Genomic DNA, 27,423 nt, shown 5'->3' with positions numbered 1-27,423 from the left:
ACTTGTGTGCTCGGAGGAGTGTATCTATTACCGGCCCCGAGTATCCCCTTTTCTTCAGTCGAGCCCTCTCAATGGCCAGACCGTAAGAGAACAGAGCTGGATCCTCGTGGAGGATGGGACCTTGTCGCAGCAGGTCCCTGTGAGGGGGCAGGGGTAGAGGATCCCCTGCCAGTAGTCTTCTCATGTCTGCGTACCAGGGTCTTCTTGGCCAGTCCGGGGCCACCAGAAGAACTAGGCCTCTGTGCCGCTGAATCTTGTGTATAATGGCACCCAGCAGAGGCCATGGGGGAAAGGCATATAGCAGGATCCCCTGAGGCCATGGCTGTACCAGGGCGTCGATCCCGTGAGAGAGGATCTCGCCTGCGACTGAAGTATCTGGGTACTTGAGCGTTGGACCCGTCCGCTAGTAGGTCCATGCCCGGCGTCCCCCACTGATCCATGATCATCTGGAAGGCCGTGGACGACAGCTGTCATTCCCCCGGGTTTAGACTTTCTCTGCTGAGGAAGTCTGCCATGGTGTTGTCGTTCCCGGCGATGTGGACGGCGGAGATGTCCTGGAGATTTGCTTCCGCCCAAGCCATCAGGGGGGCTATTTCTAGGGATACCTGTCGGCTTCTGGTTTCGCCCTGTCGGTTGATGTATGCCACCGTGGTGGCATTGTCCGACATCACTCTGACCGCTCTGTTGCGAAGTCTGTGGGCAAATTGCAGGCATGCTAACCTGACTGCCCGTGCCTCTAGTCGGTTGATGTTCCACCCCGACTCTTCTCTGCTCCACCGCCCTTGGGCGGTTAGGTCTTCGCAGTGTGCTCCCCAGCCGCTCAGGCTGGCATCTGTAGTGAGCAGGGTCCAGGTTGGAGAGGACATTTTTGACCCCCGGTTCATGTGGCCGGGCTGCAGCCACCACCGTAACTGATGCCATACTCTGGCTGGTAGAGGTAGATGCACGGTGTAGTTCTGTAATCGTGGGCTCCATCGAGATAGGAGAGCGCGTTGTAACGGTCTCATATGAGCCCGTGCCCATGGTACCACTTCCAGAGTGGAGGCCATTAGGCCGAGGACCTGTAGGTAATCCCAAGCTGTGGGCCGGGTGGCGCTCAGCAAAGTCTGTAAACGATTCCGGAGTTTTGTTTTCCTCTTGGATGTCAGGTTGACTTTGTCTCCCTGGGTGTCGAATCGGACTGCTAGGTATTCCAGCGACTGCGACGGCTGTAGGGAACTCTTGTTTATGTTGACTACCCATCCTAGGCTTTCCAGAAGAGATAACTCTGTTGGTTGCCCGGTGGCTCTCCTCCGGTGACTTTGCCCTGATCAGCCAATCGTCTAGGTAGGGATGGACGCGAATTCCTTCCTTCCGGAGTGACGCCGCCACCACTACTATTACCTTGGTAAAGGTCCGCGGCGCGGTGGCTAACCCAAAGGGTAGAGCCCGGAACTGAAAGTGTTGTCCCAGGACTTTGAAGCGTAAGTAGTGCTGGTGATCCCGATGGATTGGGATATGCAAGTAAGCTTCTGACAGATCCAGGGATGTGAGATACTCCCCTGGCTGTATTGCACTTCGGACTGACTGCAGAGTTTCCATGCGAAATCCTGGGACCCTTAAGTGCCGGTTGACTGACTTGAGGTCCAGGACGGGTCTGAAGGTGCCCCCCTTCTTGGGTACGATGAAATAAATGGAGTAATGCCCAGAATTTATCTCCCATGCAGGCACTGGGATTATGGCTTTTAGGGACAGGAGCCTCCCCCCAAGGTAGCTTCCAGCGCCGCCCTCTTGAGGGGCGGACAAGGAGATTCCACAAACTTGTCCGGAGGGAGATGAAGGAAGTCCAGGTAATACCCTTCCCGGACGATGGCGAGGACCCACTGGTCCGAAGTAATCTCGACCCACCTGCGGTAGAATAGGGTTAGCCTGCCCCCTATGGCTTCTTCCCCCAGAAGGGTCGGCTGATTCTCATTGTGGGGTGCGGCCGGGACCCGAACCCGAGCCGGTTCTCCTCTTGTTGTGCCTGGTCCGAAAGGACTGGTTCCTGGTCTGAGAACGAGGTGCTTGGTAGCGAGCCCTGTAAGGGTTGAAGCGCTGAGAGCTTCTACCTCTGGATGGCCTGGGAAAAGGGCGCTGGTTCCTCCTTGACTTGTCTTCTGGTAGATGGGGTAATGGAGAGGCGCCCCATTTATTAGCCAGTTTCTCGAGGTTGCTGCCGAACAGGAGGGATCCCTTAAAGGGCATTCTTGTAAGGCGCGTCTTGGAGGAGGAGTCGGCCGAACAATTTCGTAGCCAGAGCTGTCTCCTGGCTGCCACTGAGGATGACACTCCCTTGGCTGCCGTACGGACTAAGTCGGAGGCAGCGTCAGTGAGGAACGAGAGGGCTGATTCCATTTCTTCTCCCAGGGTGTTGTTCCTGGTTTGTGATAAACAGGAACGCGTCACCACGGTGCAGCAGGTCGCAATTCATAGGGACATGGCTGCCACCTCAAAGGCTTGTTTCAGAATGGCGTCCATGCGCCGGTCATGTGCATCCTTGAGGGCCGCCTCCCCCTCCACCGGAATGGTGGTGCGCTTCACAATTGCGCAAACTATGGCGTCTACCTTGGGGCATGCCAGCAGCTCCTTGGTTGCCGGGTCCAGGGGGTACATGCTAGACAAGGCCCGACCCCCTTTGAATGAGGCCTCCGGCGCATTCCAATCCAGATCGATTAGCTGCTGTGCTGCTCGTAGGAGGGGAAAATGGTGAGCTGTTTGACGCAGGCCCTCTAACAGGGGGTTCATTCTAGGTTCCCCTGGGGTGCCCTGGCCCGGGATAGCCAGCTCTGACAGGCATTGAGAGACCAGGTCTTGGAGATCCTCTTTAAGAAAGAAGCGTCTCATGGTTTGATACAGCTCTATCCCCGAGGGAAGTTCTCCCTCCTCAGGGGGCTCGCCTTCTTCCTCAGAGCAATCTGAATCCCCATAAGTGGGGCTTCCGGGTGGCGAGTGGCCGTGCCTAGGTCTTGAGGGTCCAGGGGCAGGGTCATCCGGTACGTATGGGTCCGTTCGGGGATCAGACTGCATCTTGACAAAGGCATGAATCCCCTTGAATAACTCCACCCAGGAGAGCGAAGCAGGTTCTAGCCTTAGGGGCACCAGGTCTCTAGGGTTCCCTGGCTGCTCACCGCGGCCTGCTAGGTCCGGGGTGTTCCCTGAGGAACTGGCAAGTATGCTGGGCTGGGACCGGCCCTGGCCTGGAACTCCCAGGGCCTCCTCACATTGGGCACATAGGGAGTCTGCTTCCTCGCTCTGTGTGGCTCTGAGGTGGCATGCTGAGCAGAGGCCTAGAGCTCTTATGCCCGATTCTGGAGGTGCCGGCTCTGCGGACGCATGGGCTCTCATACGCTCCACCGAGTCTGTTATCTCTATGCGTCAGTGCGCTCCCAGCCGAAGTATGCGCCTTGTAATATGCGCGAAAGATGTGCGCCTACTAATGTGCGCCTAGCATCGTGTATCAAGGCGCGCCCTTCAACGTGCGCCTCTATCAAATATGCGCCCAATTATTTTCGGGCGCCTAACATATGCGCCCGTCGCCTGTGCGCTTAGTCTGGTCTGAGCGCTAGAGCGAGGCGGCGAACCAGGGCAGATGGCGACGGTGAGCAGGCAGGCAAAATGGCGACCTCCTTGGCGGGCTGCCACGTAGGCAGACCCTGCTAATCCTCGCTTCCTCGGAGACCAGCAAAAGTAAAGATGTATGCCTTACCTGGCCTTCGGCGCTTACCGGCTGCGACCCGGGCGGTCTCTGGCTGCGGGGGAGAGAGGATGATTGCCGTCACCGCCACGCTCAAGGAAGTGCACCCGCTGCCTCTAGGCCGCGCCCGAACTAGTCTCGTTCGGGGGCCAAGTCCTCACCGGGACAGAGGCTGCCTCTATGCCGCACCCGAGCCCTTCTCACTCGGGGGCTAGGTCCCTGCCGCGAGTTGGCCACCGGACCGAGGCTCGAACCTCCGAGGGACCACGGAAATCACCTCGGGAAACTCAACTGGGGGAGGGACCCGAGGGTATCACCGCAGGAGTGCGGGGCTCGTCTTCAGGTAGGATTCTTCTATGAATTTAGTCGTTAGAATTTGGAAAAACGCTCAGCGAGCGTGAGGTAGCTCCAAACTGCTTTGGAGACGGAAATTACTGAGTTGCTGCACTTCCTGCAGGGGTATATGTACCACGTGCTGACGTCAGATCCATTTCCAACTGCTAGCACGAGCACACTATACCCATTTGTTCTGAGTCCATCTGCTACACACTAGGAAATGTGCAGTTATTGTAATATCAAAAAAGATTTTCAAATTCCCATGTAACCAATCCTGATACTAAAGACTGTCCAGTGTTCTCTGGAAAACACCATGCTAGGTCTCATAATACTACCATTATTTTATTAAGGTATAACACACCTGAATTTGATACCAGTTCAATGTCATTGCCTTCAAGAATCAGCTCATCCTTTTGGGCTTGGGAGAGTGAACAGACAACACCTAATGGAAGTTAAAGAAAAATCAATATCTGACAAATCATACTTTTATGATCTTAATGCATCTCTGCTCTCTGGATAAAAAGTTGACACACCATGGAAGATCATCATGGTTGAAGAATCTCATCTTTTAAAGGCTAAAGCACTGTTTGCTAGGATGGTTGTACTGCTCTGATGCGACAGGAATGCTGCTTTACAAAGGAAGTGCTTGATAATCTCAGCAGAGGTCACTATGTCCCAATATGGCAAAATTCAAAGAGCTTGATCCACCCACCCCACTTAAAAAAAAGCCACCCTACAGATACATCATGAAGCTTGTAAAATAAACTTAACACACAACTTACTCTAGAGTGCAACATTCTGGAAGTTGGCCTTTCATAATTTATCAAAGATCTGGAGCCCTCTTTTTTTTCCTTGGCCTGAATTTTCTTCTGCTCCTTTAGGATTTCAGCATAACTAGAATTTGCCATAAGTGGGCCTACAGCACCATAAGCCTTTATTTACCATTAGTTGAGATTCAGTCCCTATTTTCAATCCCCTATCATCTAGCTCAGTCTTTTTGTAGAGCAAGTCACGATCAGGGTCACAGACTGCCGATCTCTGGAACCTGGTACATGTGTACCCCTAGTCTGGCCTCTGCTGCTGTTGAGAGATAGCTGAGATTTCCCCTACCCCTCCACCCTCCCAAATACTTTAACATTACCTCCATAACTTCTCCAATACTGAACAGAACAAGGAGCAGAAACCTGAAAGGATTAGGTTCCCTCCAAGTAAATGGATCAATACTCTAACCGCTAACACACAATGCTCCAATCTACTCTACAAACACGAAAAAGTATTTTGCATGTACTGCTGCTTTACGTATGCAGTAATGATATTAAGGCATGCTGCAATGAACCTAGACAATAAAAGGAATCAGTTTTCAAAACAGACACAACAGAATCCCCTACACACAGTTCAGCTGCTTGCAGCCTACAAAGGAATTTTAGTCCATAGCTTGAAGTAAAGAGATGTTAATGATTTTATTTCATTCTGATGGTGTTGGTATTTTTGACTACTATTCAACTTTGTCACTTCGATCAAGAGGCCAGGACGGCACTGTTGCCCTGATCCCCATGCAGGAATCACGTTGGCCTATAAAGTATCAATACAGCATTAACAGCAAGAAATGATATCAGGGGAGCAGGGCCAAAAGAAAAAGCAGATGCAGATTGTGTGGAATCTCAAAATAATTTGGAGAACTTTGGAAAAACCCAGCCTTCTGATTTACAGAAAAATCCTACCAACTACTAGCACTGAACTATTAAACAGAAAAAAAATCCTTTATCTAAAGACACCAAAATGAAGTTCCAACTAAAGAGGCTGTTTCTGTCACAGAAATAAAAGCTGCAGTTTTGCATTAGTTTTAGGGAAAAGAATGATCAATTTATTCTGTAAATGCTTTGTCAAAAACTATCGTACTGTTACACAGTGGTGATGGGATGGAGGAGTTGTCATTCTTACACCTTTTACTAAGGTATTCATTACCAAAAAGGGCTCATATACAAGCAGAATTACTGCATATTCAATTACTAAATTTCTGTTTTTTTTTACATTGTGTTAACACACAATAAAAATTTATAATAAACAGAAGGAAAAACAGAAACATAATATGGCCATAAGGTCTGTCTAGTCTGCCCAATTTGCTTCCTTTTGCAATGCTATAAACCAGATAATCTCTGGCCCTCCCCTCACTTTCTGGAAGGTAAGAGAGGGGAGGGCTTATCTTAGGCTTTCTTGAGTTTTATTGTTACTTGTCAACAGAAAAGTTAGAAAAAAAAAACAGAGGAAACAAAGCGATCACATGGAATCGAGGTTCGCCTCATGGATGATTTCTTGGCACCTCTCCTGGGCAGCCGTGGGCAGGATGCTGAGTCCATCTGTCTACACTAAGGAAAACGAAATTATCAGATAAGTAATTTTTCCATTTCCTAGTGTGTAGCCAGATGGACTCAGGAGCAATGGGATGTACAAAAGCTACTCCTGAATGGGGCAGGAGGCTGCCCGTGGTCCGGTTAGCACCAGCTTCACAAAGGTTAAGTCCTCTCGGGCCTGGACGTTTAAGGGCAGTTGAACCTGGAGGTGGTGTGTAAGGAGGACAATGTCACTGCTTGACATATGTTGGCGGGAGACAGTAGCTTAGCTTCAGCCCAGGTTACTACCTGGGCCCTGGTAGAATGATCTTTGACCTGAAGGGGGTAAAAGGCTTCCCTGCCTCTTCGTAAGCTCCCTTGATTACTTCCTTGATCCAGCGAGCTACGGTGGCTCGTGAAGCCGCTTTGCCCAGTTTTTCCCCCGTGAAGACAAGTGATCTTGTGTACCGGATCTGAACGTTCCAGATACCGCACTAAAAGTCTACAGACGTTTAGATGGCGAAGAAGGCGGTAGTCTTCTGCGTCCTTGCGTCTATCCAAGGACGGTAAGGAGATGGATGGTTCAGGTGAAACTCCAAGACTAATTTTGGTAAGGAGGGGACGGACTGAAGCTGTACTGATACTGGAGTAAATCAAAGGAATGGTTCCCAACAAGACAGCGCCTGTAGTTCAGAGATACGAGTCGAGCATATCGCCACCAAGAATACAGTATTTAGTGTTAATAGGCGTAGCGCCAGACTGCACAATGGTCTGAAGGAAGGCCCTGCTAGGAAGCCCAATACTAGATTGAGGTTCCATAGGGGGACCAGATACTTTAAGGGTGGTCTGAGTCATTTAACCCCTTTTAGAAAACGGGCCAAGTCTGGATGCGCCGACAGACTGTTTCTGTTCACCTTGGCCCTGAAGCAAGAGAGGGCTGCCACCTCGACCTTCAGGGAGTTGAGGGACAATCCTTTGTTCAGGCCATCCTGTAAAAATTCCAGAATCATGGGTATCTTGGCTGTTTGTGGGGGAACCCCACGTTCCTCGCACCAGGCCTCAAATATTCTCCAGATCCATACGTATGTCAGGGACGTTGAAAACTTCCGTGCGCAGAGCAATGTGGCGATCACGGCCGCCGAATAACCACGCTTCGTCAGGCGAGCCCTCTCAAGGGCCAGACCATAAGAGAGAATAGAGATGGATCTTCATGAAGATTCAGGCCTTGCTGGAGAAAGTCCCTGTGCAGGGGGAGGTAAAGAGGACTCTCCACGAGAAGCCACTGCATGTCTGCATACCACGGGCACCTGGGCCAATCCGGGGCTACCAGAAGGACTAATCCTCTGTGGTATTCGAGCTTGTGAATGATCTTGCCCAGTAGAGGCCACAGAAGGAAAGCGTACATTAAGTCCTCCTCTGGCCAGGTCTGGATGAGGTCGTCGATCCCTTGGGAATGCTTATTTTGTCTGTGACTATAGAACCGGGGAACCTTCGCATTGTGAGATGTAGCCAGTATGTCAATGGATGGGAGGTCCCAGTGATCTACTAGAAGCTGGAAGGCTTTAGTCGACAACATCCATTCCCCTGGATCCAGGCTTTCCCTGCTGAGAAAGACTGCTCTGACATTGTCTTTTCCCACTATGTGGGAGGCAGAGATCCCTTGTAGGTTCAACTCCGCCCATTCCATAAGGGGGGGTCTATCTCCAGAGACACTTGGTGGCTTTTGGATCCTCCCTGGCAGTTGATGTAGGCAACTGTTGTTGCGTTGTCAGACATCAAGCGGATTTCTTGTCTGTGGAGCCTGTGGCTGAATGCAGGCATGCTAATCTTCCAAGTGGTTTATTTCCAGCTCACCTCTTCCTTGGTCCATCACCCCTGGACAGTGACAGTGAGTTCCCCACCCTCGGAGGCTAAGTTCGTCATGAGGACAATCCAGTTCGGTGGGTACAGGCTTACACCCTTGCTTAGATGAACTTCCTGTAGCAACTGGAGCCAAGAGCATACTTCTGTCAGTAGGTGGAGGTGAAACGAGTAGTCTTGAGAAAGTGGGTTCCAATGTGACAGCAGGGAGTGCTGAAGAGGCCACATGTGCGCCCTCACCCACGGTACTACCTCCAGGGTTGATGCCATAAGGCTGAGGACTTGGAGATAGTTCCACACCCTGGGGCGCGTTGTGATTGTCAACCGATGCACTTATTCCATCAGCTTCCTTCTCCTCGAGGGAGGAAGACCTTGTCCTGCTTGGTGTCGAACTGGACCCCCTGGTACTCTAAGGACTGGAAGGGCTTGAGGCTGCTCTTGTTCATGACCATAGTTCCCGTAGGAGAGAGCTGACAGTGCTGGTCACCTGGAGGGCTCGCCTCCAACATCACTCAGATCAGCCAGTCGTCCAAGTAAGGGTGCACCAGGATCCCTTCTTTCCTCAGTGCTGCCACGACCACCATAATTTTGGAGAATGTTCTGGGGGCAGTCGTCAGGATGAAGGGCAATGCCCGGAACTGGTAATAGCAGCCCAGTACTGAAAGCGTAGGAAACACTAGTGGTCTTGATGGATTGGGATATGAAGGTAGGCCTCTGAGAGGTCCAGGGAGGTTAAGAACTCTTCCAGTTACACTGCCATTATGATGGAGCGAAGAGTTTCCATGCAGAAGTTAGAATAGAAGGTTCTATTCTATTCAGCCAGATCTACCACTTCCACATGTAAAAATGTTATTACTAATGTAAATACCTATACCTAATTCTCTCCCTTTTCTTCTCTTCTCCCAGTTCTATTACCTTGTTATTTGTAACTGCTTCCTTCTACACTAATAGGTTATTCAACTGTTCATTGTACACCCCTGTTATATGTAAACCGGCATGATGTGTTTGCAACATGAATGCCGGTATATAAAAATTTTAAATAAAATAAAATAAGAAGTGAATAATTTAAGGTGCTGGTTGACGCTCTTGCGCCCTCTTTCTTGGTCATGATGAAATAGATGGAATAACGCCCCGTATTTACTTGGGGCATAGGTACCGGAGTTATAGCCCTCACACTGAGGAGTCTTATCAGTGTGGATTCCACTGCCAGTGGCATGGTGACATCGTGAACCTCTCCTGAGGGACAGTAAAATTCCATAGCGTATCCTTCTGGTATGATGTCCAGTACTCATTTGTTCGACGTGACCTTGACCCACCACTGATAGGGGGCCGACTATCTCTCTTCTATCTCCTCATCCCATGGATAGGTTGGCAAAACTTCATTGAGAAGTTTGGATCAAGCCTGAGCCCGAACCTGTTCCTCTTTTTGGTTGCCAGCTCCAAAAGGACCAAGATGACTGAAATGAGAAGTCTCTGTAGGGCCGGAGCCGCTGGGAGCCCCTGGCCTGACCACTCATGGGTGAGAGGTGCTGTGACCTCTTTTTCTAATCTTCCGGTAACCGGGGCACTGGAGATTCACCCCATTTACTGGCTAGCTTCTTCAATTCGCTTCTGAATAGAAGGGATCCCTTAAAGGGCGTCTTTGTGAGGTTTGCCTTAGAGGTTGTGTCCGCTGACCAATTTTGCAACCATAGCTGTCTTCTGGTCACCACCACTGAGGATAATCCTCTGGCAAAGGTACACACTAGGTCAGAGCTTGCATCCACTAGGAAGGCCGCAGCGGGTTCGATCGCCTCTCCGGCATGTGCCCCTGAGTTATCTGCCTCTCTCTTTCGAGGAGCAGACATGAACGAGCCACCAGGGCACAACAGGAAGCAATCTGCAGTGTCATTGCTGTCATGTCAAAGGCTTGCTTAAGGATGGATTCCAACCGCCTATCATGAGCACCCTTCGAGGCCGCTCCTCCCTCTACAAGGATAGTTATTCGCTTCGAGACAGCGCAGACCAGGGTGACCACTTTCAGGAAACTTAGGCATTCCTTAACCCCTAAGTCCAAAGGGTATAAGGCCTCCAAGGCCTGACCTCCTTTAAAACTTGCCTCCGGGGCATCCTATTTCAGATCAATCAACTCCTAGATAGCTTCCAGCATCGGGAAATAGCAAAAGGCTTTCCAAAGAAAGAGCCAAAGAAGAAGCCAACAAGATTGGCTTCTTCTTTGGCTCTGACATAGGGTCTGTGCCCAGAACTCCCAGAGTCTTCAAGGTCTGGGAGACTAGGGCCGGTAATTCATCTTTGTGGAAAAATCGAAGCATGGTCCGGTATGGCTCCAGACCTGGAGGGATTTCCCCAGCCTCCAATGAATCTCTGTTTGTGGTGTCTATGTCCCTGCAGGGATAATTTTGGTGAGGCAAGGCATATCCCGAGGCATGCTGACAGGGCTTGGAGGGCGAGGCCTCCCCAGCTGGGGCTCAGCCTGGGCAGGGGAAGGGGGTGACTGCACCTGAACAAAGGCTTGAAGGCCCTGAAAAAATTCCAACCAAGAGAAGGCTGCCAAGTCCATATTTGGCCCAGGAGGAACCGGGGTAGAGGCCGTTGAACTGACCTCTCGAAGATGATGACGCAGTTCTGGGATTCTGTCAAATAAGGTCGTGGCTGACCCATCCTCTGACTGGGTTGGTCCGGACTTGAAAAAGTTCTGAGAATCCAGCCTCCTCACAGTGTTGATTCAGGCAGGATTCAAGGTCAGACTGTGCAACCCTAATATGGAAGGCAGCACAAAGGGGGGAGTCATCTGAGTTTCTTTGCTACCTCTGTAGCTTGTACGTTTAGCCGGTTAATGGCTCTCGAGCGCGCCAAGACTTGCCTCAGCGTGCATAGATCTAAGCAGCCGGTTGTGTGCTAGGGTGTGCGCGCAGCTATGCGCGTATTTACGCGCATGTTAGGTGCACAGGTCGGCCTGCACTGCGCGTACTGTTGGACAAATGGGGATTGGAAATATTATTGCTCCTTTAGTAGCATCCATAATTAATCTTTCTCTACGCGAAAGGCATTTCCCAGAAATATTAAAATGCGCCATAATCAGACCAAAAAAAAAAAAATCTTGATCCATCCGTACTGATTAACTATCGACCCATATCAAACCTTTCATTCTTATCTAAATTAATTGAAAAGGTTTCCTGTTTGGATTCAGGAAATCCAGTTTGGATTGAGGAAATACTTTAATACGGAAACTCCATTACTAGCATTAACAGACACAGTATTGAGAGGCTTTGACAGTGGGCAAAGTTACCTGTTAATTTTGCTCGATCTTTGATATAGTAAATCATTCAATACTGTTTGACAGACTGGCTAAGATAGGACTAAAAGAAACAACTCTACATTGGTTCTCATCCTATCAAGTCCAAGTTAATAGGGTAACATCAGATAGGACAACCCATGATACTGGCATTCCTCAGGGCTCTGCATTGTCAGTGACAATATTTAATATATATATATCTGTTGCCTTTACGTCATCTTTTATCTGGACAAGGTCTTACGCACTTTTTATATGCAGACGATATTCAAATTTTGATCCCGATACATGACACAATTGAAAAGACCTACAAACTAACAACAATGTATCTAAAAGAAAATTATTACTTACCTGCTAATTTTCGTTCCTGTAGTACCATGGATCAGTCCAGACCGTGGGTTATGTCCCCAATCCAGCAGATGGAGTCAGCCAAAACTTTGAGGGGGCGTCACCATAAGTAGAACTACCCCCTCTGCAGGAGTTCAGTATCGAGTATATCAAAGCCCGAGTAGAAAAACCCGAACCCCCTCATTGAATCAAGTTTATAGAAAAGTGGCAACAACCAGCCATGTAACTGTAATAACAGACTAACAGTGGGCGTCCTACAACGGGTAGGAGGCAACAAGGACAACACGTCAACTTGTGAGGCACTGAGGCTGGGACAACAGTGAAAAATGGACAAGTGGTGAAGTACAGAAACCCTTACCGTTCCCACGAGCAAGATGAAGCAGGAGTAGAAAACCCAAAAGCGGTGGGCGTCTGGACTGATCCATGGTACTACAGGAACGAAAATTAGCAGGTAAGTAATAATTTTCTTTTCCCTGTACGTACCTGGATCAGTCCAGACCGTGGGATGTACCCAAGCTTCCCTAAATCGGGTGGGGTCCTGCGAGGCCTGCTCGGAGAACCTGTTCACCAAAAAGTCCCGTGACTGAAGAGGCGAGGTGTAGGCGGTAATGCCTCGCGAACGTGTGCAACGACTTCCAGGTAGCCGCCCGACAGATCTCCTGGGATGAGACCGAGCGCGCCTCCGCCCAGGAGGCCGCCTGAGACCTTGTAGAATGCGCTACAATGCCAGGCGGAGGCGTCCGCCCCGCCCCAACATAGGAAGCGGCAATACCCGCCTTCAGCCATCTCGCAATGGTTGTCTTGGAGGCCTGGGAGCCTTTCTTCGGACCGGACCAAAGGACAAATAGATGGTCGGAAGTCCGGAACTCGTTGGTAGCCTCCAGGTATAGACGCAGTGTGCGTTGAACATCCAAGAGTCGGAGAGACTTCGGCTCGGAGGCGGAAAAGGACGGCAACTCCACCGTCTGGTTCACATGAAAAACAGAGACCACCTTCGGTAGGAAGGAAGGGACGGTGCGGATCGAGACTCCCGAGTCGGAGAACCGGAGGTAGGGTTCCCTGCACGATAGCGCTTGTAACTCTGATATACGCCGAGCGGAGCAGATTGCCACCAGAAATACCGCCTTGAAGGTGAGATCCTTGAGTGTCGCGGTGCGCAAAGGTTCGAACGGAGGCCCCGACAGGGCTCGCAGCACCAGGTTGAGACTCCAGGAGGGACAAGGATCCCGTAGCGGAGGCCGGAGGTGCTTGACACCCTTGAGGAACCGAGCAATGTCCGCGTGCTGCAAGAGAGAGCCCCCATCACGCAACAACGAACCAAGAGCGGCAACTTGGACTCTCACCGAGTTGTAGGCTAGTCCCTTGTCCACCCCGTCTTGCAGGAACTGAAGGATCTGAGGGACCGAAGCCGTTGTGGGGCTAGTGTCCTGGCTGGCACACCACCGCTCGAACACCTTCCAGACGCGAACGTAGGCCACCGACGTGGACGTCTTGCGCGCCCGCAGCAGCGTTGATATTACCGCCTCCGGGTACCCCCTGCGCCGGAGGCGTCGCCTCTCAAAAGCCAGGCCGCAAGACAGAAGAGTTCTGCCTGCTCGAAAAATACCGGGCCCTGGTGTAGGAGGAAGGGGAGGTGCCCCAGCCTGATCGGGCCGTCGACCACCAGCTGCAGCAGGTCCGCGAACCAGGGTCGCCTGGGCCATTCCGGGGCGACGAAGATCACCGTCCCCGAATGTCCTTCTATTCTGCGGAGCATCCGGCCGACTAGGGGCCACGGTGGAAAAGCGTAGAGCAGCAGATGTGCCGGCCAAGGAAGTGCCAGGGCGTCCACCCCCTCGGCACCGCGCTCTCTTCGCCGGCTGAAGAAGCGGGGAGCTTTGGCGTTTAGAGCGGATGCCATCAGGTCTAGGTGGGGAGCCCCCCACCGATGAACGAGAAGCTGCGTCGCCTCGTCGGACAGAGACCACTCCCCGGGATCCAGCCGTTGACGGCTGAGGAAGTCCGCTTGAACATTGTCCACCCCGGCGATGTGTGACGCTGCCAGCCGGACGAGATGACGCTCCGCCCATTGCATGAGCAGCGCTGCTTCCAGCGCGACTTGTGGACTGCGCGTGCCTCCTTGGCGATTGATGTAGGCCACGGTGGTCGCATTGTCCGATAGCACTCTGACCTCGCGGTTTCGGAGGAGCGGGAGAAAGTGCCGCAGGGCGAGCCTGACCGCCCTGGTCTCCAGACGGTTGATGGACCACGTCGCCTCCACCGCCGACCACGTTCCTTGCGTGGCGCTGCGATCGCAGACCGCGCCCCAGCCCGCTAGACTGGCATCGGTGGTTACCACCACCCAATCCGGTAAGTCGAGGGACACGCCTCGGGCTAGGTTCGCCGGATCCAACCACCAGCCCAGACTGTCCCTGGCCTTCTGAGGAAGTGGCAGAATCATCTGGTAGTCCTGCGAGACCGGCTTCCAACGGGAGAGGAGCGCCCACTGCAAGGGCCGGAAATGTGCAAACGCCCAGGGGACCATATCTATGGTGGATCCCATCACCCCCAGGAGTTGCAGGTAATCCCATGAGGTGGGTTCCGGTAACACAGAGAATCGTCGTATGTGATCCCGCAAAGAAAGCGCCTTGTCCTGTCGCAAGAAGACTTTGCCCAGCCGGGTGTCGAAGGTCGCCCCCAAGAAATCCAAGCGCTGTGAGGGTACGAGGGAGCTCTTGGAGAAGTTCACCACCCATCCCAGGGAATGCAGAAACTGTAGCACCCTGGACACGGCCGCCTGGCCATGGGTGAACGACTTCGCGCGAATGAGCCAGTCGTCCAGATAGGGATGAACCAGGATACCCTCCCTCCGGAGAGCCGCAGCCACGACTACCATAATCTTGGTGAAGGTGCGTGGTGCCGTCGCCAGTCCGAACGGGAGAGCTATGAACTGGAAATGCTGGTCCAGTATCTTGAATCGCAGAAGACGGTGATGATCCGGCCGAATGGGGATGTGCAAGTAAGCCTCCGTGAGGTCCAGGGAGGCAAGGAACTCCCCCCGATGCACCGCTGCGATCACCGACCGCAGCGTTTCCATGCGAAAACGGAGCACTCGGAGGGACTTGTTGACCTCCTTGAGATCCAGAATTGGCCGAAACGACCCGTCCTTCTTTGGCACAACGAAGTAGATTGAATAGTGGCCCAAGCCCACCTCTCCGAAGGGCACGGGCGCAATAGCGCCTATCTCCTGAAGCCTGTTCAGCGTTGACTGCACCGCCTGCCGCTTGAGGGCCGAGCCACAAGGGGAAAATACGAAGCGACTCTTCGGTGGCCGGACAAATTCCAACGCGTAACCCAGCTTTACGGTGTCCAAGACCCACTGGTCTGAGGTAATCCGCGCCCACTCCCTGTAGAAAAACTTCAGACGCCCCCCGATCCTGGGGACGGTGGAGTGGGCGACTCTGGCATCATTGTGAAGACTTGGAGGAGGGGTTACCTGTCCCGAGAGCGGGGCGCGCGGGCCTGCGGCCGCGAAAGGAGCGCGACCAGGGTTGGGCCCGGGAAGCGGGCGGCCTGGAGCCCCCCGGCCTGTAGCTCCTGTAACGCCGCTGCGCCCTGGCTCTAGTCCGGGACGAAGCAAACGCCCGGGAAGGGCGATATCTATCCTCCGGGAGGCGGTGAACCGCATTTTCCCCCAGCGACTTGATGAGCTGGTCCAGATCCTCCCCAAAGAGGAACTTACCCTTGAAGGGTAGGGAGCCCAGACTCGACTTGGAAGACGTATCTGCCGCCCAATTGCGAAGCCACAGCAGCCGTCTGGCCGCCACCACCGAGACCATCGCTCTTGCCTGGACGCGGAACAGGTCATACGAGGCATCCGCCCCGTACGCCACTGCAGCTTCTAACCTGTCCGCCTGGGCGGCCTCCGCCGCTGGCAGATCCTGGGAGGTGAGAAGTTGTTGAACCCACAGGAGGCTTGCCCGCTGGGCGAGTGAACTGCACATCGCTGCTCTCATACCCAGCGCGGAGACCTCGAAGACTCTTTTCAGGAAGATCTCCAATTTGCGATCTTGTGTATCCCGCAGGGCCGTGCCCCCTGTCACCGGGATTGTCGTCCTCTTCGTGACCGCCGAGACTGCAGAGTCAACTCTCGGAACCTTGATGAGATCCAGGAAATCTTGAGGTAGCGGGTACAGCCGTTCCATGGCACGACCCACTTTCAGAGTCGCCTCGGGGGTATCCCATTCCCTCGTGAGGAGCTGCAGGAACGAGTCGTGAATGGGGAAAGCCCTCGCCCTCGGGCGCAGGGCCGCCAGGACCGGATCTCCTTTCTTTGAGGATGTGACCACCGCCGGCGCTACTGGGGCAGGCGGGTCAGGCGGCGGATCCAGATCCAGCTCCTGAATGATACGTGGGATGAGCTCGTCCAGCTCTTCCCTCTGGAAAAGGCGCAGCGTACGCGGATCGTCCCCCTCCGTCGTGGCGTCCCCTTGCCCCAGATCCATGAAGTCCGGGTCAGGGTCCACTGGGTCCGGCGCCGCTCCCCCTGTCGCTGGCGAAACCCGAGCACGTGCGGGAAGACGAGGGGCCCCCGCTCCCGCCGCAACGGGGGGGGCCTGAGCCGAAGGCGAGGTCCGGCATATCTTGGCAGGGGGGGGGTCCACCGGTGTATCCAGGCCCTGCAGGTATGCCGTGTGCATAAGAAGGACGAACTCCGGGGAAAACCCCGGTCTCGCCGCGGGGGCTCTGGAGGGGGGCACGTCCGCGCTCTCCTGCCCCTGCGGGCCCTGCTCCGGCAGCAAGGTCGGGGGCGAGTCCGGTTCCGACTCCCTGTCATTCGCTCTCTCCTGAGGTGCCGCGGGGCGCCGAGCGCTCAAGATGGCCGCCGTTCCCGCCAGGCCTGTGGGAGGGGCCCGCCCCCGGCGTCCTGGCAGAGGCGCTAGAAAAGAGAAATCGGCAACGGGCTGTGAGGTGCCTTCCCCCCCGGGAAGACACCGGGCACAGATGCCCTCCCTGGAGATGCGGGACCCCGGTTCGCCACAAGCCGCGCAGCGCGTCGGCCGCGGCATCGCGGTGCCGAAAAAAACCGCGAAAAACGAAAGTGCTCAAAAAGGATAAAAAAGTGAGCCTCGGGGTCCCGCGAGCCGAAACGCCGCCGCCGCGGGGGGGGCCCGATGGCCTGCACTGCCCGCCGACGTGAAGAATAAGAAGGCGCGGGGGGGCCCTCCTGGCCGCACTACCCGTGAAGAAGAAAAAGCCTGCCTGCCTGCCTTTCCGAGCCGCCCACGAGGCGCTCAAGATGGCCGCTGGCAATGTGGCAAGCGCGGAGAGGCCGGTGCTGTCGGCCTCCGCGAGGTAGCAGGGGAGTTTGGGGAGCTGAAAAGTAAAAGCAACACCAACTTACCCCGTCTGTAGAGAAAACAAGGAAGACACAAACAGAAGGTAAGCCACGCCTCCCCAAAGTTGAACCCCTCAATTAATTAATTAACTCAATCAGAGTCTTCTTTTTTTTTTTTTTTTTTTTTTTTTTAAACAAACTTGATTCAAACCTGATTCAAAAGAAATAGGCAATAGCCCAAGAAAGGGCAGCCAAAGACAAAGTTAAAAGCTTATGCTGAATTGGGAGCACTCCAAATTCCCTACTCGCATCTGCTGGAGTCAGAAGATACTGAACTCCTGCAGAGGGGGTAGTTCTACTTATGGTGACGCCCCCTCAAAGTTTTGGCTGACTCCATCTGCTGGATTGGGGACATAACCCACGGTCTGGACTGATCCAGGTACGTACAGGGAACAGTAATTAAGCAAGTACTAACAAACATGACATTGGTGTTAAACATTGATAAAACTGAAATTATATTGTTAGAAAGGAAACCCACAAATGTAAGACAAACAAATCTATCATTCCAAGACAATATCACAATTAAACCAACTGACAGTGCTAGAGACCTAGGAATAATTATTGATACCAAACTTACTTTCAAAAAGCATATATCAAATAAACTAAGAGAGGCTTACAGCTAACTTTTGACTCTCAGACGACTAAAGCCACTACTAACTCAAAGTGACTTTAGAACAGTTCTACAGTCACTGATCTTTTCTAGCACTGATTACAGCAGTTCACTCTTGCTTGGCCTACCATCTTCAACACTCAATCCACTTAGAAACCCCCTTCCCTCATCCAAACGGATTGGAAACGATGCTGGTATGGTGCACCAAGCAAGGAGATCGGAGGAAGGGATTATTGAAGCCCTTAGACGTCTCTGGATTGGAGGAGTTCTTCTCTACTTATCTGGTCTCAGCATTTACCAGCTGAGTACAGAGACGGTCTCCGGGTTGGGGGGGAGGCTTTGGCATTCACACTACACTCTGCTTCTGCACCCGCTGCCTTTCAGCTGTTTCAGCAGCAAGGTCCATGCCAGGAGCAGGCTACTGGACCAAGGCACACCTCTGAGGGATCTTGGAAATCACCTGAGGAGTTCTCAACTGGGAGAAGGACCGTTAGATATCATCGCAGGAGGGCGGGGCTCTATCTTCCTTTCAATTTGAAGGTAAAATTTCTCTTCTGAATTAGTGCTGCAATCCCACTGAACCCCGCTGCTGGTGTGGGAATAGTGTCCACATCTGCTAGGAGACAGAGATACTGAAAGGCTGAGGTCACTGCAGGGGTATATCTAGTGACGTCAGCTTGGAAACCTGACTCCATCTCCATCTGCTAGCAGGGGAGCACATAACCCATTGGTCCTGAGTCCTTCTTGCTACATGTTAGAAAATAGTTTAATTTGAAACAAAAATAACAGACGTGATTTTTTCTGATCACTCATGTTTCCTTAAAATGCTACATATCTTACAAATTCTGCCAGGGTGTATGTAAACTTATGAGCACAACTATATGCTTTGCTTGCTGTCTATTGATGTTTTTTTTTCTGTTTCATCTTTAGATTTGTTCCAGATTCCCCTTGAGACAACTTATTGTGAAATGTGGCTTGTGTTGAGGATTTTTTGCTGGACTAATTACATTCTTTACCTCTTTGGATTTACTTTTTATTGCAATAGATGTTCACTTGTTTTTGTCCAATAAACTGAACTTTTGCCTTCTTTCCATTGTAGTGAACAGCTATATGATTCTTGTCAATATTTTTCCGTTTTGACTTTGTCACTATTTCCATTATGTGAAAGGCCATTCCACACATCCACCACCCTTTTTCATGAAGAAATATTTTCTAATATTACTACCAAGTCTGCTATGTTTGTGTCTTACATCATAACCTTGTTCTTGAACTTCCTTTGCACAGAAAAATGTTTGTTTCTTGTGATTTATACCTTTGAGATATCTGAACGTCTAATATCCCCTCTCTCTCTCTCTCTCTTCAAGGGTATAGGCAAATTCATAAGGCTTTTGGTGTACATCCTGCACGATTTTGGTAGTCCTTCTCTGGACTGCATCTTCTCTGTCTATATCCTTTCAGATGAGGCCTCACTAATGAGTTATACAGAGGCATTATCACCTTTCTTCTGGTAATGCCTCTCCCTGTGCACTGTAACATCTTTCCAATTACTGCTTTTCTGCACTCTTGCCACACAGATATGATCGTTGTCATATACCACCTTAACACTATCCCTTAACTCTCACTTAGTGTTAACCCCCCTGGTTTCTTGGTGGGGCCTGCCTAGCACTGCTCAAGCGCCACCTAAGCCTGCATACTTGCCCCTATACTGGTAAGCACCAGCCAACTGGATTTTTGCTGGCTTCTGGGCAAGTAACCCGCTCCACAAGCTATTCCTTGGTGGTTTCTAGGAACACCAATTGCACAAAACCCAGGGGTCACATAGTTCCCAGAGAAAGTGCAGACCAAATACAAATACACAGGTCACCCAAGGACAGATTATAGGTTAATCAGTCAGAGAAAGAGCTAACAAACTAAGAAGTTTAAAAAGGAGTAACCGTGAATATGGAAAATATAACTTGCAAAACAAACAGGTGGAAAGAAAAAGGGAGTACACAAACACTACCTCATCAAGGGTTACTTTAATTAGCCAGTGCTGAGGGAAGCTCTGTTATTCTATTCACAGGATACTGTTCAGAAGTAGTACAAGTTCCAAAAGTTCTAGTCCACTGCACTTCTCAGTAAAGACTAGACTAGAGTGTTCTGGGCACATTCTCAGGCAATTCTCTGTGGGCCAGTCATAATCCAAAGCAGTAGCTTTCTGACCAATAACACTATAGAACATTATAACATCACAACACCTTGAGAATGGGAAACAGGCCAAGCCTCATTTTCAAACTAATGCCACAAAATTAACCCCCTTTGGTCCAGCTGACACAAAGGGAAACTTCCAGCTGCCAGGTACTGTAAAATACTGCAGAGTTTCTCAGATCACCCCTCAGTTTGTTTGCTACCTTAATATCTCACCTCTGTTGCAGATCTCAGTGTTAAAGAGACAAATCTTCCCTGCTACCATTAACAATACAACTCATCAAAATAACAAACAGAATCAACTCCAGGACAGTTAAGTAATGAAAGGATTTTAACAATTATAATCTGTGTCCAAAGTAACACCCCATACAGCACATCTACCTTCCATTTCAGAACATGCTCTGGGAGGGCTGATATCCATGCTGAGCATGAAGCAAGGATGCCAGATCTTGTGTCAGACAATGCTGCAGAGGCAGACAAACTGGGCCCTCACTAGATCTTCCTGCCCTAGCCAGATTGATTGTCCAAATAGATTTAAACCAATTTCACTAACCAGCCTTGAGAGAAGAATATGACAAGTACAGACCATTAGACCTAACTAATTTCATTCCTGGTGCATTGTCATAGATCCCAATTGATCTGTTGTCTTCCCCTCATTTCTTCATAACTTGGGATCCTTTGTGCTTACTGCAAGATTTTTTTTTTTTAATTAATCAGTTTTCTCCTACACCTTTGGGCTTTCAGTGCAATCAAAATCAGGGCTGGGATCTGGTACCATGTCATGAACCTTCACTTGTAATCAAGCAGGGATTCCTCCCCCTCCATTTTTTTCTCACAATTTATGATAGTCTAGCTATTTCAGCTGGGGGCCATGTACCTAGGCTTCTTCCAGACCCCTGCAATCGCAGGCACCACCACTGCCAGAGACTGAAACTGCCTCTACATCACCACTACAGTCCCAAGCTGGGAATCTAATCCAGATCTCTGCATAGCGCTGTCAGTGAGCTGGCCCATCCCATGCTTTCTTGAATTCCAATACTGTTTTATCTCTTCCATCCACAACTTGCTGTAACAACTTGGGGAAAAAAATCAGTAAATTTGTCATTGGCTCATAGTTATCTATCAGATTGGCATGCAGGGTATATTTTTTTGAACAGCAGCTTAAGAAATGTTTAAAAATATTGGGGGAAAAAAAAGCTCCTCACAGATGTATTACCATTTTTGTCTCCACTACCTCCACCCAGAGTCTATTCCAAGCATCCATGACCCTTTTAATGAAGAAATATTTTTTGTTGATGCTGAGTCTACTCCCCTTGGAGCCTTATATCATGCTGCCTATTCTTCTAGAATAGTCTCTCTTATGAATAAGGTTTGCTTCTTGTGCATGCATACCTTTAAGGTACTTTAAAGTCTATCATATCCCCAACATCTATGTATTCCTAAGAGGGTATACGTAGATATAGTCTACGTCAGAGCTTTGACTTAATAAGAAATGTAATAAAAATCAAAACACATAATAAATCCTGATTAAATAACTACTGAATCACTTACAAGAAATGTTTCCTATAAATAAAGGTTTGGGGATACCTGGTCTCATGCGCACCCTGCGGATGTACTTCTCACCCAAGAAGTTCCGGATTTCCACGAGTGAACCAGTCTCCTGTATAACTACATTGATTGGAAAGTGAGCATACACAGACCTCATCTTATAACGAAAGCCCTGAAATTAAACAAATCAACACATGTGACTATAAAGGCAATAAAACTGAAAAGTGTATCAAAAACACTATCTGTAAATTTTGAAAACTGTGCTGTCCTTTGGATCTATTCTCAACTAATGCCAGTAGTAATTTTCTATTTACAAAAATAAAAGTGGCAAGTTGGGACCAATAGTAACCTCCACTTTCCACTCCAGTTACAATGGAGAAAAGGAAGCAGTATAAAACCACCAATTTCTATATTCATACAAAGCTCACAAAATTCAGTGTGTGCTTACCAGTGTGACACCCTTGATCATATTTTGCACATGACTGCAAATTGTGCGGACTGTGGCCAATTCCTTCCTGTTACCCCACCATTTATCCACACGAAGCTGCAAAACAAAGATGAACCATGCAGTCTGTGAACAAAAGTAATCCTAACTATATCACTCTGACATACATTTTGATAAAGCATCAAATCTGGATGCCTAATTATAAGCAAAACATGTGAATGTGGGCACTGTCTCAACTGTCATCTGGGCCATATTAATATTCCCATGTATAACCAACTCTATTTACCACTCAAGAGTGCCTCACAGAATCATACTACCTGCTGACCTCAAACCCCAGATCTTATTAGGGACTTACTTATGGAGATATTTGTAGTGAAGTACTAACAAAGGTGCACCACAGAATAGGAAAGCAAAAAATCCTATCATATAATGTCTTCCACTATCAAAATTATTGCATCATTGTTTTCCTTTCAAGGCTACATAATACCTTTGTTTTCTGTTGCCTGGGAATTTCAATGTTAGAACAAAAAGAAATCAGTGAAAGTCAGTTTTTCACTAATTTCTTTTTGTTCTAACACTGAAATTCCCTACCAAAACTACATACATTTCAACTCCACTACATTGAAGAATTACTTTGATAATGTTTGTCTACCTAGCACCAGCATGGGTTAAAAAATAAAAAACCTTAACTCCTCACCTTCTTGCGCTTCTTGCCCAGAAGGCAGAGCTCCACGTTGATGTGATTAAAGTCCCGGCGCAGACTTCCCCTCGGACCCTTCACAATAACTGTGCGGCCCTTCAAGGTGATGTCCACTAGAAAGAAGAAAGAAAAAAAAAGTCCCAAAATGTAAAAAATTGACCAAGGGAGCACTACAAGTTCTTTTTTCACACCACTAAAACTACCCAGCAGGTAGGAAGCGCTTACCCTTCTCAGGGATGTCAAGAATCTGGTTGCTGAGAATGGTCTTCATTCTGGAATACAAGGACTGGGATTAATCACAGGACACACATCCATCGCTTTCACTTCTCCAAACCCCCAAGGATCAGGTCCAGACGAGGTCTCATTAACCTCAACTAGGGGCAATGTGGTGCTTGAGCATAAGTTGATAGATCCCGGACACTCTGCCCACGGCCGTGAGGATACCGAACGCCTGACAGAGGTAAACGGAGGATCCCAAAGAAAGGAGTTTGGGACAGCTCCCCTCTGGATATTTGCAATCACCCTACATCTTGCCCCACGGCACCCGCTCAGAGACGGCCCTGACCCACCGCAGCCTACATTCACAGGTACCCGTACCCAGCCCAATGACACTCCCGAGCGCGGTTTCAGACCGGGTACAGGCCACACGGGGGAGGGGCAGCAAGGGATAGCTCAGTAGCGCCAAAAAGCGAGTCCTGGTAGCTTGATGAAACCCTCTGCGTGAGGCATCCATTCGCGGGGCCCCAATAGTGCTTTATCCACATAGATGGAACTGGATACCAGCGACCACAATCCCGACTCCATTTCCTCACCTTACAGCTAACAGAAGAAAGGGAAGACGTCGTGCGTCATGACGCTATTGTAGGCCCGACTCTTTGACGTCATCTTCCGGCGTCATTCTCGGAGCGTAAAGCGAAAGTAATCAAACGCCGCTCACTTCAGTTTCAAATCAACCTCAATTTCGTCTCCAGCAAAATAAAGTAAATCAAACAACAACAACAACAATAATAGAAAATAGAGTTGTTAGCTTGTGTTGGTTCTCAGGGCACGGGCTGTTCCTTTAACATCTTCGTCCCTAGGAGCGCTCCATATTTCCGCGCGGCTTCAGTGGCAGGCCAGGTAGTAGAAAGCCGATCGGTGGAATATGGCGGCTGTGATACAGCGGGGTGGTATACGCTGGGTTCGCGTTTTGGGTCCTGGAGCTTCTACGGTGGGTATCAGGAGAGTGCCATCTGTTTTCCATCCTCTGCTCTCTCGAGACGAAGGAGTATAATAATGCATAATCTCAAATTTAGTCAAGGCCCTCACTGATATTTAGCAAGAGCGCAGGAAGCCGGGAGATGGGACGGTTGGGATTTGCGGTATGGAAGGTTGTTAGCTGGCTCTAGGTAATAAGCAATAGGCTAATGCAGTCCTGGTTTTGCTCTAATTCATGCATAGATTTTCTGTTATAATGTTTTTATTAAGGAAATCGATGAGACAATCATAACTACAAATTTGCACATACAAGGATTAGATTAACCTGTTTTTTTTATGACATGGAGCCAAGTGGCAATTATGTCCGGGGGGGTAGCCCATGGGTTATGAGGAGATCCTTTGCTATGGTGCCAGCCCTGTCCCAGATGAAGCAGAGGAGGAAATATGCAGGGAGGAGAGGAAGCAGAGTCACATCTCGCTTATGAAAATACACATATTTCGTTATACAATGAATTGACACAGCTTGCAAATGATTGCTGGCACAAATCTAAAGTTTTTCAGAATCTTTTTCACACACCTTCAGGCCAATACAGTACAGTGCGCTCCGTCAGCCTGCTATTGGACGAGCGTTTTCCCTTGCCCCTTATTCAGTAAGGGGAGGAAAACGCGCGTCCAACCCGTGGCACCTAATAGCGCCCTCAACATGCAAATGCATGTTGAGGGCCCTATTAGGTATGCGCGTGGGATACAGAAAGTAAAATGTACAGCCAAGCCGCACATTTTACTTTCAGAAATTAGCTAATTTCTTCCGGTGCCGGGAAAGTGCACAGAAAAGCAGTAAAAACTGCTTTTCTGTGCACCCTCCGACTTAATATCATAGCGATATTAAGTCGGAGGTCCCGAAAAGTTAAAAAAAAATAAAAAATTTTGAATTTGGCCCACGGCTGACGGGCCGAAAACCGGACACTCAATTTTGCCGGTGTCCGGTTTCCGAGCTCGTAGCTGTCAGCGGGCTCGAGAACCGACGCTGGCAAAATTGAGCGTCGGCTGTCAAACCCACTGACAGCCGCTGCTCCTGTCAAAAAGGAGGCGCTAGGGACGCGCTAGTGTCCCTAGCTCCTCCTTTTCCCCGTTTTTACTGCATCACCTAATTTAAATACAGAATCGCGCGCACCGGCAAAGGGCCGGTGCGTGTGCCGGTGGAGCCGGAGTTCGTCCGCTTTCCCACGGACTTTACTGAATCGGCCTGCTTGTAAGTTATAAGATCATGTAAAGAAGGGTAAATTTACTGAGGAAGAATTTATCTCTAATCTGTTGTAACAGTCTTTACAAAATATACTTTCCTGGACATACCCAGATCAGTCCAGACCAGTGGGTTATGCACTCCCACCAGCAGATGGAGGAGAGAACAAAACTTTGAGGCACGGCTATATAACCCTAGAGCCATCTGCAGTTCCTCAGTATTTCTCTGTCTCCAGCAGATGGTGGTTGTACATCCTGCAGCTCTGGACTGAGTGTTAGCAGGGTCCCCGAGGTGTGAGGTTCCGATCGCGGGCCATCCTTTTGGTCGAGCAGGGCGAACGGGGGGTTGGATACCCCTGGCTGTAGAGCCCTTGGATTCCGGGGAGTTGGATAGCCAGGGGACTGGTTCCCTCCATGCCCCGAAGCCCTCTTCCAGCGCCTTGTAAAGGAAAGTACCCCTGTGGGGATTTTTTTGTTACTTAGAGTAAAAAGAAAAGATTCTTGCCTTCAGTTTTTTTCTCTGCACGGGCTTTTATCTGAGGCTTCTCGTTTCAGGCAGTGCTCGGCTGGGGAAGGAGGAGCATCCTAGTGCCCAGAGCCTTCTCGGGTCGGGTAAGCAGCTCCTGGGCGTTTTTAGCCTCAGGGCAGGCGTCTTGAGGGCCTGCGTGGTCAAATCGGAGGTCTGCAGTAATTTTTCCTGCTTCCTTCCTCCTCTGCGGAGCGCTGAGCCTGGGCTATTTTTGGCGCGGGCGCCATTTTGAGTGCTGAGCCCGACAAATTTTCTGCCTTCTGGGACCCCAGGGGAGCTGGGGGAAGGACTGCCATGTCTGAAAGTGCCCTGGTGAAGGTCTGTAGGGCCTTTTAGAGTTGGATGCTCATTCTCTCTGTGCCTCATGTGCTGCGGGGGGGGGGGGGGGGGGTTTGGCATCTGCCAAGGGCCAGAAGCCCAGAAAGCCTAAGTGCGAAAGGTAAAACCCCAGGGTCAATGGATACTCAGAAGAAGGAAGCTAACCCCGCCCCCCCCCCCCCCCCCCCCCCCCGCTTTCCCCGGCAGTGATAGAACCGAGTCAGGGAGACCTGAAGGATTCAACTTCGGATTCCAGTAGCGATGATGTGGGACTTGGAGGTTTCTTCCCGGAGTTTGTGCTACTAAGGCATGAAGCCTTCCTGGCCAGGAAGGCAGTGAAGAGGAGCTCTTAAGACAGCACTGGTGGCTCTGCCAAGCGTCTGAAGAGACAGGTTCTACCTTCTCCGGGCTCAAGGGAGCTGTGGAGATGCGGGGATCGTGGGGGACCCCCTGGTGGGGGGTCTAGCCATGCCCCTGGGTGACACTGATCCCGATCTGGACCCAGTTGCTGGCGGGGATGATCCGTTGTTGCTGGACGCCCCTGGGGGGGTGATGACCCTCGGGTGGTCCGGCTGTTTAAGCAGGAGGAATTGCGTCCCCTTATTCCCCAAGTTCTGGAGGAACTGGGGCGCCAACTGTCACAGGAGGATTCGGACAGCGAAGGGGTTAACCCGGTCCTGGATGGGCTGCGAGGACTCCCCTCGGGTTTTCCCAATTCCGAAGAAAATTCAGAAGCTTATCAGCAGGGAGTGGGATGCCCCAGAGGCCGGTCTCAAGGCGGGACGGGCCATGGCCAAGCTGTATCCACTGTTGGAAGAGCATTTGGAGCCCTTACGGATCCCCAAGGTAGATGCGGCAGTCGCCGCTGTTACTAGGAAGACTACCATTCCTGTGGCAGGTTCGGCTGCCCTGAAGGATGCCCAGGATCGAAAATTGGAAGTCCACCTGAAACGCCTTTTTGAAGTCTCAGCCTTGAGCCTCTGAGTGGCAGTGTGTGCCAGTATGATGCAGTGTGCCTGCCTGTGTTGGATTCAGCAACCACAGGACCCAGCTGCCTTGGGGATCGTGTCCCAGGTGCAAGCAGTGCGCCTTGAGGTGGGGGTGGCTTACATGGCGGATGCCCTGTATGTCCTGGTACGGATATTGGCGTGTTCCATGGTCTCTTCAGTGGCGGCCCGACGCGGTGGCTCCGGAATTGCTCGGCTGACACTTTTTCTAAAGCACGTTTGTGCAATCTTCCCTTCAGGAGGAAGCTCCTGTTTGGCGAGGACTTGAACCAGCTGGTAAAATCACTGGGAGAAGCCAAAGGGAATAGATTCCCGGAGGATAGAAAGCCCTTTCGGAAGGCCTTTGCCCCAAGGACCCGGGTCAGAGATTCCAGAAGATTTA

At 50.7% G+C, this 27,423-nt stretch overlaps 2 protein-coding genes across 2 annotated transcripts in view; one reads left to right on the top strand and one right to left on the bottom strand.

The window, feature by feature from the left end:
* The window catches only part of RPL9 (ribosomal protein L9), a 32,180-nt gene extending 9,160 nt beyond the window's left edge, over nucleotides 1–23,020 (bottom strand). Inside the window, exons 1-5 of the mRNA XM_029589305.1 lie at nucleotides 22,974–23,020; nucleotides 22,746–22,861; nucleotides 22,052–22,147; nucleotides 21,643–21,775; nucleotides 4,413–4,493 (exon numbers count right to left, since the gene is read on the bottom strand). Of these exons, the coding sequence (XP_029445165.1) occupies nucleotides 4,413–4,493; nucleotides 21,643–21,775; nucleotides 22,052–22,147; nucleotides 22,746–22,861; nucleotides 22,974–23,019 (472 nt within the window). The 5' untranslated portion in view covers nucleotide 23,020. The remainder of the gene's footprint in view (nucleotides 1–4,412; nucleotides 4,494–21,642; nucleotides 21,776–22,051; nucleotides 22,148–22,745; nucleotides 22,862–22,973) is intronic.
* Nucleotides 23,021–23,803: 783 nt separating this feature from the next.
* Nucleotides 23,804–27,423, top strand: part of LIAS (lipoic acid synthetase) — a 74,916-nt gene continuing 71,296 nt past the window's right edge. Inside the window, exon 1 of the mRNA XM_029589290.1 lies at nucleotides 23,804–23,958. Coding sequence (XP_029445150.1) covers nucleotides 23,893–23,958 — 66 coding nt within the window. The 5' untranslated portion in view covers nucleotides 23,804–23,892. The remainder of the gene's footprint in view (nucleotides 23,959–27,423) is intronic.

This window comes from Rhinatrema bivittatum, chromosome 1 (assembly GCF_901001135.1).
Source record: "Rhinatrema bivittatum chromosome 1, aRhiBiv1.1, whole genome shotgun sequence".
NCBI lineage: Eukaryota > Metazoa > Chordata > Amphibia > Gymnophiona > Rhinatrematidae > Rhinatrema > Rhinatrema bivittatum.
This window is presented reverse-complemented; position numbering and strand designations above follow the sequence as displayed.